This window comes from Talpa europaea, assembly GCF_964194135.1.
Source record: "Talpa europaea genome assembly, chromosome: 9".
In the NCBI taxonomy this organism is placed as follows: domain Eukaryota; kingdom Metazoa; phylum Chordata; class Mammalia; order Eulipotyphla; family Talpidae; genus Talpa; species Talpa europaea.
The window spans coordinates 80,821,589-80,835,316 of NC_140076.1; the positions used below are offsets into that span (position 1 = coordinate 80,821,589).

General features: G+C 58.9%; 1 protein-coding gene across 7 annotated transcripts; it reads left to right on the top strand.

The window, feature by feature from the left end:
- Positions 1 to 2,163: 2,163 nt before the first annotated feature.
- CELF3 (CUGBP Elav-like family member 3) lies at positions 2,164 to 13,238 on the top strand (the record flags this gene model as incomplete). Of its 7 annotated transcripts, none has more annotated exons than XM_084242089.1 (12): positions 2,164 to 2,308; positions 3,505 to 3,587; positions 8,520 to 8,568; positions 8,952 to 9,080; positions 9,322 to 9,401; positions 10,392 to 10,535; positions 10,678 to 10,819; positions 11,059 to 11,208; positions 11,512 to 11,643; positions 11,874 to 12,017; positions 12,289 to 12,432; positions 13,111 to 13,238. In XM_084242089.1, 12 exons carry the CDS (start codon positions 2,164 to 2,166, stop codon positions 13,236 to 13,238), a joined length of 1,470 nt encoding a protein of 489 aa, XP_084098215.1. The 7 variants fall into 7 exon arrangements, with proteins under 7 accessions (XP_084098215.1, XP_084098216.1, XP_084098217.1 ...); XM_084242090.1 differs by having other exon boundaries at positions 11,578 to 11,643; XM_084242091.1 differs by having other exon boundaries at positions 11,578 to 11,643; positions 11,877 to 12,017.
- Positions 13,239 to 13,728: the final 490 nt, after the last annotated feature.

The following is a 13,728-nucleotide window of genomic DNA, read 5'->3' on the forward strand; positions in this document are numbered from 1 at the left end:
CAGTGCCTGGGACACTGTAAGTGCTTCCTGAGCGCTGTTACTTTCCTTCCACAAGAGGAGCCTACTTGCCATGACAGCTGACCAGTAGGGGCTGCTGGGGTTGGTTGGGATGTATTCTGTGGAGACATCAGCCCTCATCTTGGGAGAAAAATGACAACAGGCAGGGTGTTCCACAAGAGTTGTCAGCCCTGACGCAAGGCAAGAGCTGCCTGTCCAGAGGTGTTGATGTCAGTGGTACTTCATGCATGGGGACGGGGTGGGGGAGGGTGGGGGGGGGCAGGAAGGGGGAAGCTGTGAGGCCAGTGCAAAGAGGTGGTCAAGCTCCTCTGAGCTTATGCAGCAAAGCCATCATCTATAGACATGTAAGTTGTTTAGGGGAGTAATAGTCCCTCAATGTGTTTCCCCCACCCCTCAATGGGGGGAGTGGTGAAAAGCAAAGGGAGGAGTAATTGGGTTTCCTTTGCCCTGGAGGGAAACTTGACAGCTGTGGTTGTTTCCACTGTAGGACTCAGGAACTCACTGTTGTCAGAGGTTCTTTGCATCAACTCTCTATTCGAGAAATATTTGTTAAGCACCTACTATGTAGGAGTAAGACACTGTGCTAGACACTGTGAACAGTAAATGCTGAATTAAACAGTGTCCTGGTCTTCCAGGCACTTACAAGTGAGAGCTCCCGCTGTCACCACAGCCTCCCCGCCCACACACTTATACACACAAACCCCCCAGAGGGCGAGAAGGGGGAGTCGGCAAATGCCAGCAAGACACAGTTTTCCTTGGTTCCTTATCTGAAAAACGCAGTTTTCTCTCTGAACTCATCCTGCCCCGCTCTCCCCTGCCCCGCCCCGCCCTTCCCTCTTTGCTCTCTGGGTTACTTCAGCCCTTTTCCCCCAGGCTCTGTGACCTGCTTCCCTCTCAGCGACACCTCCCTCCTTCCCCCCACCGCAACCTGCCCAACTGTGCCTAAGCCATTTTCTCTCCTGGTTTCCTTCCTTGGCTCCCTACTCTGGGTCTCCCCAGATGCCTGGCTCCCCTCTCTTCCTCCCCCCAACTCCCCTCTCGTGGGTCTTCTTTTCCAGCACCGGGGACAGCTCCAGCCCCCGGAACAATGGACCCCACTTTAGGGTTCCTCTATAAATTCTCCATCTTAGTGCCTTGCCCAACTCCTGACTGAGGAGTAAGATGGGGGAAGGGTTATTATCAACAGGACCAGCTGCTCTTCTGGGGGCGGGAAGGGAGTCGGGGAGGAAGGAGATAAAGAGGGCGTGGCTCTTGTCGGGATTGTGCGTCCCTCTCCAGGGTAGAGAATTTGTATTCCACCCCTGAGACTGACATCACTGATGTCAGGGGAAAGGAGGTGGGAGTGGGGAGGGGGGTGTGGAGGGGGGAGGTTTTTGTTGAGGAGAGCACGGCCGGAGAGCAGAGCTCCGGGACCCAGGTGACCGGGAAAGCAGGCAGCCCCAGCGGCGGGAGCAGCCAGCAGCAGCCCAGGCCCGGGGACTGGGGTGGGGGTGGGAGGGGGGCTAAGGGGAGGACCTGAAGGGGGGCGGCAGGGCCAAAGGGACCCCCGGAGCCCTGCCGCCATCAGAGATCAAGCATCTGGCATCAGGGATCTTCGGACCCAGCAGAAGGATCAGCCACAGGGGAGGTGTCCTCCTGGGGAAGCCAACGAGAGCTCCACCTGCCCCACATCAGGAGTGCCCCCCACCCTCCCCTGCCCGACGCTGCTGGCAACCCTACCAGGCCCCTAACCCCTCGGCCTCCTCTCCCATCGCCTTCCTCAAGCCCTTTTCTCCACCTCTGGCTCTTATCTCAAATCCCAGTTCCCAGCACTTCTGCTACCCCCCTAACCCTCCAGGCTTTGGCCACAGTGACCCCCATCCTGGGATATTTGCCAGATCTCTGGGAGGGAGATCGTTGTTTGGGCTATGCCCCCTGGTGGCATGACAGTGTCTGCCTAGACCCCTGACCCCTCGCCCTCAACTCCCTGGGCCTCCTTTGTGTGAAGAGCTGCCCCTTCTACTCAGCACTGGGGTTGGGGGCCAAAGGGAAAGCCAGCCCCGGCTGGGCCCCTGGCCCCCACCGCTTGCCTACTTGCTAGGCAGCTCCCCCCTGGCCTTTGGGCCTCTCCCTGCTCCCCACGGCCCCTCCTCCTGGGCCGCCCCAATGAAGGAGCCGGATGCCATCAAGCTGTTTGTGGGGCAGATCCCGAGGCATCTGGAGGAAAAGGACCTGAAGCCCATCTTCGAACAGTTCGGGCGGATCTTCGAGCTGACGGTCATCAAGGACAAGTACACCGGGCTGCACAAGGGTGAGGGTCAGGCCAGGCTGGAGAGGCTCCAGGGGTGGACTGGGCAGAAGGGGGGGACCAGGCTGGAAGGACAGAGTGGCCGGAAAGGGTCAATCTAGAAGGAAAAGAGTTCAGGAGCTGGGAGTGTGCATGAGGAGCTCAGCCAGGAGGGCCAGGGGGTTCCAGAGGGAGGGACAAGGAGGGCCTCTTTGAGGAGGGAAGAGTTGTCAAGGGATCTGCAGAGACACGGATCCCAAGATGAGGAAGGGGTGTCATGGATGAACTCAACGAAGCATGGAGGGATAAGAGCGCTGGTTTGGGAGACCAGGAGCTAGGCAGGTGAGTGTGTGTGTGTGTGTGTGTGCACGCACGCGTGTGTATAAGAGACTCTTACTAGCCTAGAATACTATTAGGATGGGGGTTGGAACAGGCTCAGGGGCTTAACCTAGAAAGAATGGACTGGAACTGGGCAGGGAAGCTCCAGGAAGAGGGGCCTGAGAAGCTGGATGTGAAGGACAGAGGTTGGTATAGACCTGCCTGGGAAGTGTGGAGGACTTGGAAAGTTAAGAGATCTGGGGGTATTGGGAGGAGGCACCAGGGCTGAGGCTCAGCAGGGCCAGAGCCAGGTCGGGACTTGAAGGATCCAAGCTCTGGGTGGGAGTCAGGGGAGGGGGACCGGAGGGACCACACTGCCTCCCCCTCCATCAGCCCAGGGACTGCCAGCTAACTGCTCTTCCCTTTCCTTCACCTCTATTCCACTTCACCCTCCACCTGCCTCTCATGGAGTTGGGGAGAGATGAGGAAACAGAAAAAAAATGTGAGAGGAGTGGGATGATGATGACCAAGATGGAGGAAAGTGGAGGTGGAGGAGAATGGGAAAGGAGACCAGCTAAGGAGGAGAGAAAGCCACACTACACACTTGCCCGGCGATCACATGCCCCTTCTCCTCCCCCACACAAAGCCCCATCTCCCGACAGCCCCAGCTTCCGCCTGCTCCATCACCACCTCCATTTAAGCCTCCTGGTCTCTGGGTCTCTGCCCCAGGCTCCCTGGGACAGAATGTCTACCCTGTCCCAGACACCAACCACCCCAGCAGGCAGAAGGGGGCAAGAAGGGACAGTTTCCCAGGCCTCAGTCTTATGGGGGGAGCCTTTTAGGGAGGGGAGGCCGGGGACTCACCCCCACCCCGGTCTCTCTCTGCCCCCGGCCCTCCTTAGGATGTGCCTTCCTGACATACTGTGCCCGCGATTCAGCCCTGAAGGCCCAGAGCGCCCTGCACGAACAGAAGACGCTTCCAGGGGTGAGTCCCGGCCTTTCCAAGGCCCGGGGGCTGAGAAGGGCCTTAGAAGGGGCAGGGGGCTCACCACCTTCCCGAGACACTGAGCATATTTTCCACCTCCTGTCCTCACCAGGAAGTCCCTCTCTCCTTCTAGTGTCCCTCTTTCTTGCTGCAGATGCATTTCTTCCCACCTGGAGAGAAGGGAAACAGGACTAGCGGAGTAAATGTGGCCTTTGCAAGGAGCAGGTGCAGCCCCATTCCCTGCTTTCCAAACTGCCCATCGAGCAGCACTTAGAGGGCAGAACTGACTGGTTGTGGGCCTGGGGATAATGCTTTGGACACCCGCATGGGGCAGAATGCACCTCTCTTGGGACTCTGGGGAGGAAGTCTTACTGTGAGGAGGAGAGGTTCCTGTGGCCTGAGATGGGCAGCAGGTGCCTGTCGGACTGGCATCTCGGGGCTGGCTTCTGAGCTTGAACAGGCTCACCCTGTGTCTCCCTGAAAGAGTGGGGGAATGAGGCCACTGGGTATCGGTGGGGCAGGGCCTGGTGGGGCCTGGGCTGGGAGTGAGACTGGGGCTGAGCAAGGGCAGGGGCAGACATCCCTGTGGGGGATCAGACCTGACCCCACCAAACACACACAGGGAGGCTGGGGAGGCCTCCTTCTGCAGGGTCAGAGTTCTTTGTCTCTTCTTAGCCAGCCTTGCAGGCCTGAATGGCAACCAAGGTTAGGGATAAAGACTCTTAGACTGCCCCCGACCCCACCAACAAGGGGGAAAGGATGGGCCATTATCTTTCTCTTTACTTGCTTTTTCTTGTTGTTTTCCCACACTGCGAACCCCAGGAAGTACTTCCAGAGAGCTGGCTCCATCCCTCCCATCAGCAAATATTTGCTGAGCATGGTCTGGGTGCAGGAGACACACCTGTCACAGCCCCAGCCCCTTCCCTTCCGGGGAGCTGGGCAAGGAGGCTGATGCTCCATCTCTTCCTGGGAGAGAAATAGATACGACAGTGGGGAAAGAGGGTGGGGGTTAGGAAGATCAGGACTGTTTCAACCATTCCTACTTCGAACCCTGCAGAGGTCTGTGGTCCTCTCGGGAAGTAAATGCTACTGCCAGCATCCCCCCACCCCCACCCCCACCCCGGCCCACTATCCGATCCCAGCCCGGGAAGATGCCCAGAGCAGCCCTTGCCCCGGAGAGAAGGAGCCACACACCTGTGTGAGCATCCAGGGATCCCAGGTGCACGTGTGGTTGAGTGCAGGAGCGGGTGGGGTTGCTGGTGGGGGCAAGGGTGTGGGCACGCACCTCCCTGGGAAGCCTGCTTCTCATCACATCACATCACCACCCTCCTCCCCTCCCTTTTCTCCATGGAGTTCCCTTGAAAATCAACAGTTTTCATCTCCATTGCTGTTTCTGTCTTTTTCTGTTGCCTCCCTATCGCTCAGAGCCCCACAAGACGGGGGTGGGGGGCCTGAGGTAGAGCGAAGAAGAGATTGGAGTGGGGACTTAGGTGAGAGAGATGGGCTGGGGGCATGGGACCCAGGGGCTGCAGCCCCAGATGGGGCTATCCATCTTGGGTCTGTCCCCCTCCACCTGCCTGTGCACTCAGGACTCCATCCTGGCTGCGGAAAGGTGCCACCTCCCCTTCCTGAGGAAACAAGACTTAGGGGGGAGGCGAGAGAGAAGGGCACCCAGTTAATGATTGTCTAGCCCTGCCCCAGAGCTCCTAGATGGCCCCAAGTTTCCACTTCGGCCCTTGCCCCAAGGGACAGAATCCAGAGAGGCCCAACAGAGCCTCCAGTAGAAAATGAAGGCTTCCACCATTTCAAGGTGGACCCCCCACTCCCTTTTGGAGGTGGGGAAGGATTCAAGGGAACAGACCAGGGCAGTCTAGGGGAACAGATGTCTGTGACCAAGCTCTGCCTGACCCTTTGTACCCCAGGTCTTTTCTCCTGCCACCTGCCTTCCCTTTGGCAGATTGTTCTTCCTCAGGTAGCCACTGAGTGTGCATGTCTGTGCGTGCACGTGGATGTGTGTGCAGAGTGTGTCAACTCTGTGGGAAATTCTTCTAATTGCCATGTCCTGCTATCAGCGTCTTTTTTAGCTAGGGGCATTCCGCCCTTTCTTCTTCCTTCCCATCCTTGTCACTCAGAGTCTAGGCGGTGCCACCACCTGAGGGAGATGCCTTACATGGCAGAGGGACAGGGTGGGGGGGGACTGGGCTGTGACTGGGGCCCGTTTCCTTCCCCTCCACCCCACTGAGAGTTTCCAGGCAGGACTGGGACTTAGGTCTGTAGATTCTTCCTGAGAGTAGGGCGTGGCTGCCGGGAGGCAGTCGTGTGAGGGACACCCCCATGGCTCACTGTTCCCTTCTTAAATCCCACTCTGGGGACATGGGCCTCCTGTCAGCTTGCTGGGCAGGTGGGTTCTGGCCAACAGTGAGGACTTCTGTGTGGAGGGGACCTGTGCCCCCAGGAGAATTAGATTTTGTGGGGCTAAAGAGCATTTCCTGGCAGTGGGGTCTGGCATTTGGTGAGAAGGACATGGGCCTTACAAGTGACTGTGTTGGTGAGGGGTCTCAGGGACACTTGGAGTATAAATAGCCCCTTCTTCTTTGGGAGGCCCTCGGGAGAGCTTATCACCTGGTGGGTGGTAGCTAGGGAAGAGAGGCGCCTGGCGCCTGGTTGCCAGGTAAACAGGGCCCAGCTGGACTCAGGGGAGAGGGCAGGTGTGCCCGAACTGAACTAACAAAGACTGAGCTTCCCACAGGAAGAGCCAGGTCGAGAAGGGGAGGCTGGGGATATGGCACTGGGGGCCACAGAGGGAGGCTGGCTGTGAGGGAGCGTGGGGGGATCCTTCCGTCTCTGCGGTCTGTGCTGTGGTCTGCACGCTTGTGTGTCTTTGTGTGAATCTATATCAGCTGTGGATATTTATTGATATGCTATTTTTGTGCCTGGAGCCTGTGCAGGGAGGGAAAAGCATCTATTCTCTCTGGATCCTTGGTCCCCCATCCCACTAGAACAGTGAATCCCCTGGAGGCTGTTGGGAAGGGGTTAATGCTGAGCATAAGAAATCCCCATTGCTGCACCCCTGGTTCTAGTCTACCTCTTGTGGGGCCAGCGGACTGCTGAGGTGCCTGTGGGGAACTTGATGATTGCTTTGGCTGGAGTACAGGAGAGAAAGAGAAAGGGTTCTGAACATCTGACCCCCACCCTTGCTACTACACACGCACACGCCTGAGTCCTGAGGAGATTTGAGCCTGGAATGGGATAATCCCAGATTGGTGGAGGATAAAGCTGGGGCTGATGGGCTGCAGGATTTATATGAGGGTTACTGTCCCCCCTCCCCAGCTGCTCTTAGATTCAGAGATTGGGGGGAAGGCAAAGATAGGAAAGGAGGGTCCCTTGAGATGGGGCTTAGACTTGACCCAGGGTTGGGAATACTGCATCAGCAGAGTCTAATCATACCGATCCTAGGAAGAGGGTCCAGTGTGAGGAGGAGCTGGGGGCAGCTGTCATTTCCTCACTTCTGTGTTACACGATGACACACAAGGTCTTGAGACCCCAGAAAGCTAGAACTGAGGCGACCCAGATTAGAGCTGGCCTGATTTATCCCCATCCCACTTTACAGATGAGGAAGTTGAGGCCCAGAGGAGAGAAGTGATTTCTCTACAAGCACCCAGCCAGGGTGTCCCAGGTGTCCTGACCCCTAGTGTCTCTCCTGAGGATAGTTTTAATCCCACGTCAGAAGGCAGATGAGATGAACGGCTTTTACTTCTTTTCAGTCACAGGATCGAGGACTTCCCCCTCCTCAGATAAGTGGCCAAAGTTCTCAGTAGCAGAGTCTGTTCACCCAGGCGTCCCTCCCTCCCCTCTCCTGAGAAGCTGCGCACCGTAGCTCAGGAAATCAACCTGCAGGAGTCCCCTCCGAGGCGCTCCCCAGGCCGGGCCCGAGCGGGTCTGGGACGCCCGCGTTTCCACCGGCGGCTGAACAAAGGGAGCCGCGGCGGGAGTAGGCGAGAGGGGCGCGCCCGGGAGGACTTCCGGGTCCAGGGAGGCGCTCCCCGGAGCGCGGGACAGCGGCTCCTCCCTCGGCGCCGTCTCCCAGGGAGGCGCGAGGGTGTGATGTGGCGGGGGAAGGCGGGGAAGGGCAGCGCGGCCCCAGGGCGGCCCGCTCAGTCCCTCCCTCCGGAATCTGGAGCTCCCGGGGCCCCTCCCCCACCTCCCAGCCCCCACCAAACCCTCCATACCCCGGTCCCCTGTTCCCACCCTCCCCTCCCCGCTCCTTCTTTGGGCGTGTGGAGCGGGAGTGATGACGTCACCACGGTCGCCAGGGCGACGGGGACGGATAAATCAGGCTGAGTGGGCGGTTGCCATGGCGCGTATTCTCTCGTTGCCACGGAGACTGGGCATCTGCTCCCTTTGTGCTGCCCGAGTGCCTTCCCCCTGGGGTCAAGGGGTGTAGGGGGGCAGAAGGAGAGGCAGACACACCTCTAGGGGTCAGAAGGAAGTTGGGGCATTTGTGGCGTCTCCCGCGGTCTGGTGTCTCCCCTAGGGCTTCCTGATGGGGTGGCCTCTGTTGCTTCTGCTCTGTAGAATTGAGGCAGCTCTTGTTCAGTCGCCCCTGGATTGGGCTCTATCTCAGGATCCGGGGCCGGTGGGCAGGCCCCATTCTCCCCCTAAGGAGAGCAGCACCTGTCCCTGACCAAGTGTCTTGGGGCCCCATCTGAGCCTGGAGTGTGCCCCATGAGCATGCACCCTAACTCCTTCCTCCACTGCCTCTAGCCTGTCACAAGATCAGGTCCCATCCCTCCCTCCCCAGCAGAAACTCAGAGGGTTCGGGGACTGCTTGGGCCTGGCACTCCTCTAACCTCCCTGCAGGTCCTGGCCTGGGGAGGGCTCTTGGGGTGTTCGGAGGAGGTCCCCACAGTTGCTGTCTCTTCTCTCCTTTAGATGAACAGGCCGATCCAGGTCAAGCCAGCCGACAGCGAGAGCCGAGGAGGTAGGTTCTGTACCTTTGGACTCAGTCCCTCTCCCTGTGCCTGCAGGCCTGGGGCCTGGAGTAGCTGAGGGGCAGCTTGCTTGAGGAAGTCTGAGAATCCCAAGGGCTCCCAGTCAAGGTGGGCCAAGAAGGCGGGGTGGCCAGAGGGGATGTGATCCTACACGTTGTAGAGATGGCAAAACCGAGGTTCATGGTGGAGTAAGGTAGCCCATCTTCCAACCCCCACTCCTTTCACCCCAAAGCCCCTGGTTCCCACAGTGAGGGGAGTGTCTGGAGTAGCAGGAAGAGCTGGAGGCGAGGGGGCGGGGCTCCTGCCGGTCCGCTGGACCAGGCTGGGTAAGCAGCCCTTAAGATACTCCTTCTGTGCCCTACCTACCCCCCAGAAGACCGGAAGCTCTTTGTGGGGATGCTAGGGAAGCAGCAGACAGATGAGGATGTTCGGAAGATGTTCGAGCCTTTCGGGACCATAGACGAGTGCACTGTGCTCCGGGGGCCTGATGGAACCAGCAAAGGTAGCCTGCTGCCCTGCCCCTCCACCCCTGCAGCCCTGCCCCACCGCGAAGCCCCTGGGCATCAGCACCCAGTCCCCGCAGTTAACCCCTCCTTTCTGACCCCCGCCCCCACTACTGCCGCCTCCCGCACCTGAGCTCTCAGGTCTCTCTACCCCTCCCCCATCAGTTCCCTGGGCAAAGGAGACTGGGAGCCCTCAAGGGTAGGCTCCCACCCTTTCCTCCTCCCTTCTGAACCCTCTAGGCTGCGCCTTCGTAAAGTTCCAGACCCACGCCGAGGCCCAGGCGGCCATAAACACCCTTCACAGCAGCCGGACCCTGCCGGTGAGCCCACTCCCCTGGCCTTAGGCCTCCCAGCTCTGCCTGGCCCACCGCAGCCTGGCTCAGAGGGCCAGGCCATTCCTTATTGGCTCTTTGAATTTATTTAAAAAAAGAATTTGCTGTCAGAAGAATCAAACCTCTTAGGGATGCCTTGTATTTCAAGTAACATTTCCCTCCCTCTATCCCCTATCCCTCTCCCCCATTTTCAGCCCATATGTCCTCTCCCTCTGCTCCTGCCTTCCCTGGCCCTCAGGCCTCAGCCCTGTCCTTTATCTCCCACCTTCTCGTATCCCCCACCCTCACTGGGGCATCAGGACGCCTGCTTAGAAACCACACAGACCCTCCATCTATTCTTCTGCCCTGCACATTAGCAGAGGGTCACCCGCACGCATGGAGTGCTGCCTGGCCAGCAGCCTCTCAAGTGCAACAAGCTGGCTCTGAAGGAGGGGAGTTCCCGCAGACACTGGGCCAGCACTGAGCAGGGACTTGGTGGAAAGGAAACAGCATTGGAGGGAGAACTGCATCTACATTCTAGAACTCTACAGTCCTTGCAGATGTTCCAAGTTGATTTGTAGTTGGCTCAGGCGTGTATTAAAATTTGAGGCTGCCTCCCGAGTGAGAACTGGGGTGTGGGGGGAGGAGTCAGGGTAAGGGGTGGGGCAGCAACAAGGCAAAACCAGCCAGAGATCAAACCTTTGAGTACCTGATCCCCCTTGGTGATGATTTCTGGTGCCCAGTCCTCCCTAAGCAGCCAGGGGTGCCTTTTGCATCCCCATTGGCCTTCCCTTTTCAATCTCACTCCTTTACATTTCTCTACACTTTCTAGCCTCTTGCACATTCGGGCACGGGGAGGGTGGGATGGAGGGAGGGGCCATGTGGCTGCCCTCCCGAAGGGGCCAAGCCATGCCTGGTGGTACAGGGGCCAGGGCCTGAGGATGCTGGGAAGGAGAGACCTGGCTCTGTCCCTCTGATGCATATGGGCTCCTTATCCAGGGTGCCTCGTCCAGCCTGGTGGTTAAGTTTGCTGACACGGAGAAGGAGCGAGGTCTCCGCCGGATGCAGCAGGTGGCCACCCAGCTGGGCATGTTCAGCCCCATTGCCCTCCAGTTCGGAGCCTACAGCGCCTACACCCAGGCCGTGAGCACACCCCCCACCCCCCTTGTCCTCCTGCCCCCTGGGCCTTGCCCCCACCCTCCCAATGCAGAGGCCCAAGGTCGGGAGGGGAGCCGGGCCAGGGTTTGAGGGCACGGCCCCACTCTCCTCTTCCCTTGCCCCCCAGCTGATGCAGCAGCAGGCGGCCCTGGTAGCGGCTCACAGTGCCTACCTCAGTCCCATGGCCACCATGGCTGCTGTGCAGATGCAGCACATGGCCGCCATCAATGCCAATGGCCTCATAGCCACTCCCATCACCCCGTCCTCAGGTAAGGCCAGGCCAGGCTGGACTGGGGAAGGGGGTGAACGGGGCGGGTCTAGAGCTACCACATGGTGGGGGTGGGGCACAGGGCAGTGCTCAGAGCAGCCCTGGGGTCCTGGGGGGGTCGGGGCACCGGGGTCAGAGTGTAGCCTGCTTCTTCCCTCTGCCCTCAGACTTGCTGACCGGTTCTCTGCATGTGTGTGTGTCTGCTTCTCCGCTCTGTCTCTGTTGCTTTCTCCTTCCCAGGAACCAGCACCCCTCCTGCCATCGCTGCCACGCCCGTCTCTGCAATCCCCGCTGCCCTGGGCGTCAACGGCTACAGCCCGGTGCCCACCCAGCCCACTGGGCAGCCTGCCCCTGATGCTCTGTATCCCAACGGGGTTCATCCCTACCCAGGTGGGGTTCTCTGCCTGCCCGCCCCTCTCCCCAGCAACCATTCGAGATACCACTCCCATTTCGGGCAGCCATGACACATCTTCCCTCTCCAGGCTTCGGTAATAAGGCGCTTCTCCTGCTCTGTCATCCTGGGCAGGGGTGCTCCTTCCCATTCTCAGCCAGGGAAGCTGAGGCTCACAGGCGAGTGACTTGTCCAGGGTGGCACAGCCGGGCACAGACTCAAATCTTGCTGATGCCAGGCTCCCCTCTTACCCCTGCTCTGTGCATTTTCACCTCTCATTTCATACCCCGTGCCCCGATGAGGCTCTGCTGGGGCTCCCAGCTGCATGCCAGCCCCCCCTCACAGTTGGTCTGTGCCATTCTCCCCAGCTCAGAGCCCCGCTGCCCCCGTGGACCCCCTGCAGCAGGCCTATGCTGGGATGCAGCACTACACAGGTGAGGGCCCCACCCAGCACTGTCCAGGTAGGATGCTGGGGCTGGGCACCCAGGGTGTGAGTCAGCTCCTCCCACTCTGCTCAGCCCCTTCCAGCCATGGGCGGGGCTAGGGAGGGGAGCCAGGGCTAGGGAGGGGAGCCAGGGCTAGGGAGGGGAGCCAGGGCTGGTCCGAGAGCCTGGGCAGGGAATCTCAGCAGCCCCATCAGTGCTCGCTGTTCTGCCCTCTCCAGCAGCTTACCCAGCAGCCTACAGCCTGGTTGCACCTGCGTTCCCGCAACCTCCTGCCTTGGTCGCCCAGCAGCCCCCACCTCCCCCTCAGCAGCAGCAGCAGCAGCAACAGCAGCAGCAGCAGCAGCAGCAGCAGCAACGGGAAGGTGTGCCCTGGGCAGGGTCCTCCCAGCTGAGTCTTTAGGAATAGGAGCGTCCCTGTCACTGCTGGGAACTCCCTGTGCCCCACTCCATGCCCAGCTCGGCCCCCCTGTGTGGGGGTGAGAGGGAATGGGAAGGCGGCGGCCGGCACCCTGGCCTGCATGTTGGGGGCTGGGATTGGAGGGTCTTCCAGGGGCCTGCTCTGCACAGGACACCTGCTCTTCACGTTGGCCTCCCCAGCACCCAGCTCTTCCTTTTGTCTCTGTCAACACCCAGGCCCTGACGGCTGCAACATCTTCATCTACCACCTGCCCCAGGAGTTCACGGACTCAGAGATCCTCCAGATGTTTGTCCCATTTGGCCACGTCATCTCAGCCAAAGTCTTTGTTGATCGGGCCACCAATCAGAGCAAGTGTTTTGGTAAGACTGTGAGGAACCAGAAGATCAAATAAGGCCCATTTTTACCAAACTGCAAGTCAGAACAAGGTCTGATTCATTTGGAGGCACATGGGGTCACAATGGGCCCCATTTTTGAAATTCAGATTGTCCAAGAGTCCTAAGGAATGGTTTGTAACGCACCCTGCATCTGGCCGGGCCCATGCCTTCCTCCAGGAGATCACATTTCATCTTTTCTCCTTAAAAACTGGCTGAATTCTAGCTTCATGAAAGTGGGTTCAGGAACTAGGGATGCGTGGTTTTCGAAAGGAAGGCTGGGTGGGGGGGTTAGTTGTATTCATGTGTTTGAAAGGCGGTACTTCAGGGAGAAAGTGAATGTCTCATCCTCCCTGCTCAGAAATCATTTAGTTCTGGAAGTGGTGTTTTAAAAAGGCAAGTTTCCAGCTATCGAGGCTGAGGAAGGGGCTGGCCGCCAAAAAATGCCAGAAAGCATGGCCTGTGCATATGAGTGGCTTGACTGGATTCATTAACTCATCAACCAACAAGTACTTACTGGATGCCTACTATGTGCCAGGCAGTTTTCTAGGCATTTGGGATACCTGGAGGAAGTAGGGTTTGCTGGGAAACCAGAGAGCGGTCCCTGACCCTTAGCATAGGAGATGAGGTGGGATTGGCCTGGGCCTTATGCCCCTCTCACCTCAGGCTTTGTGAGTTTCGACAATCCGGCCAGTGCCCAGGCTGCCATCCAGGCCATGAATGGTTTCCAGATTGGCATGAAGCGCCTCAAAGTCCAGCTAAAGCGGCCTAAGGATGCCAACCGGCCCTACTGAGGGCCCCAAGGTGGGTCCTACTCCCGTCCTGTGACCACTACAGCCCCAGCACCCTGTAGCCAGGGTCCTCACTCAGGGTTCCCCTGCCCCTCTTCCACCACTCTCAGGGGCGTCCACCCATCCCAACTCTAGCACTTGAGGCAGGAATCTGGAGCAGCTCCCTCTGCTGTTTCCAGTCATCCAATTCCTTCTCTCCCCTCCCCTCCCCTCCTCTCTCTCTCTCTCTTCTCTCTCATTCCCCTCTCTCCCTTCTCTCTTTTCTCTCTTTCACACACACGCACACATGCACGCATACACGCACACACACAAACACTCCCCCCGCCCCCCCCCCCGCCCCCGCCCCGCAGAGCTAACTCTGTATCTCCCCATGTCCCCAGATCTTCCCCAGTATTTGGTCGTTTGTCTGGTCAGTGTTCATGTGTCTGCGTGTCTCTCTTTCTGGTTTTCCTTTGGGTTGCAGTGGAATAGGGGAGTAGGGTTTGGGGAATAA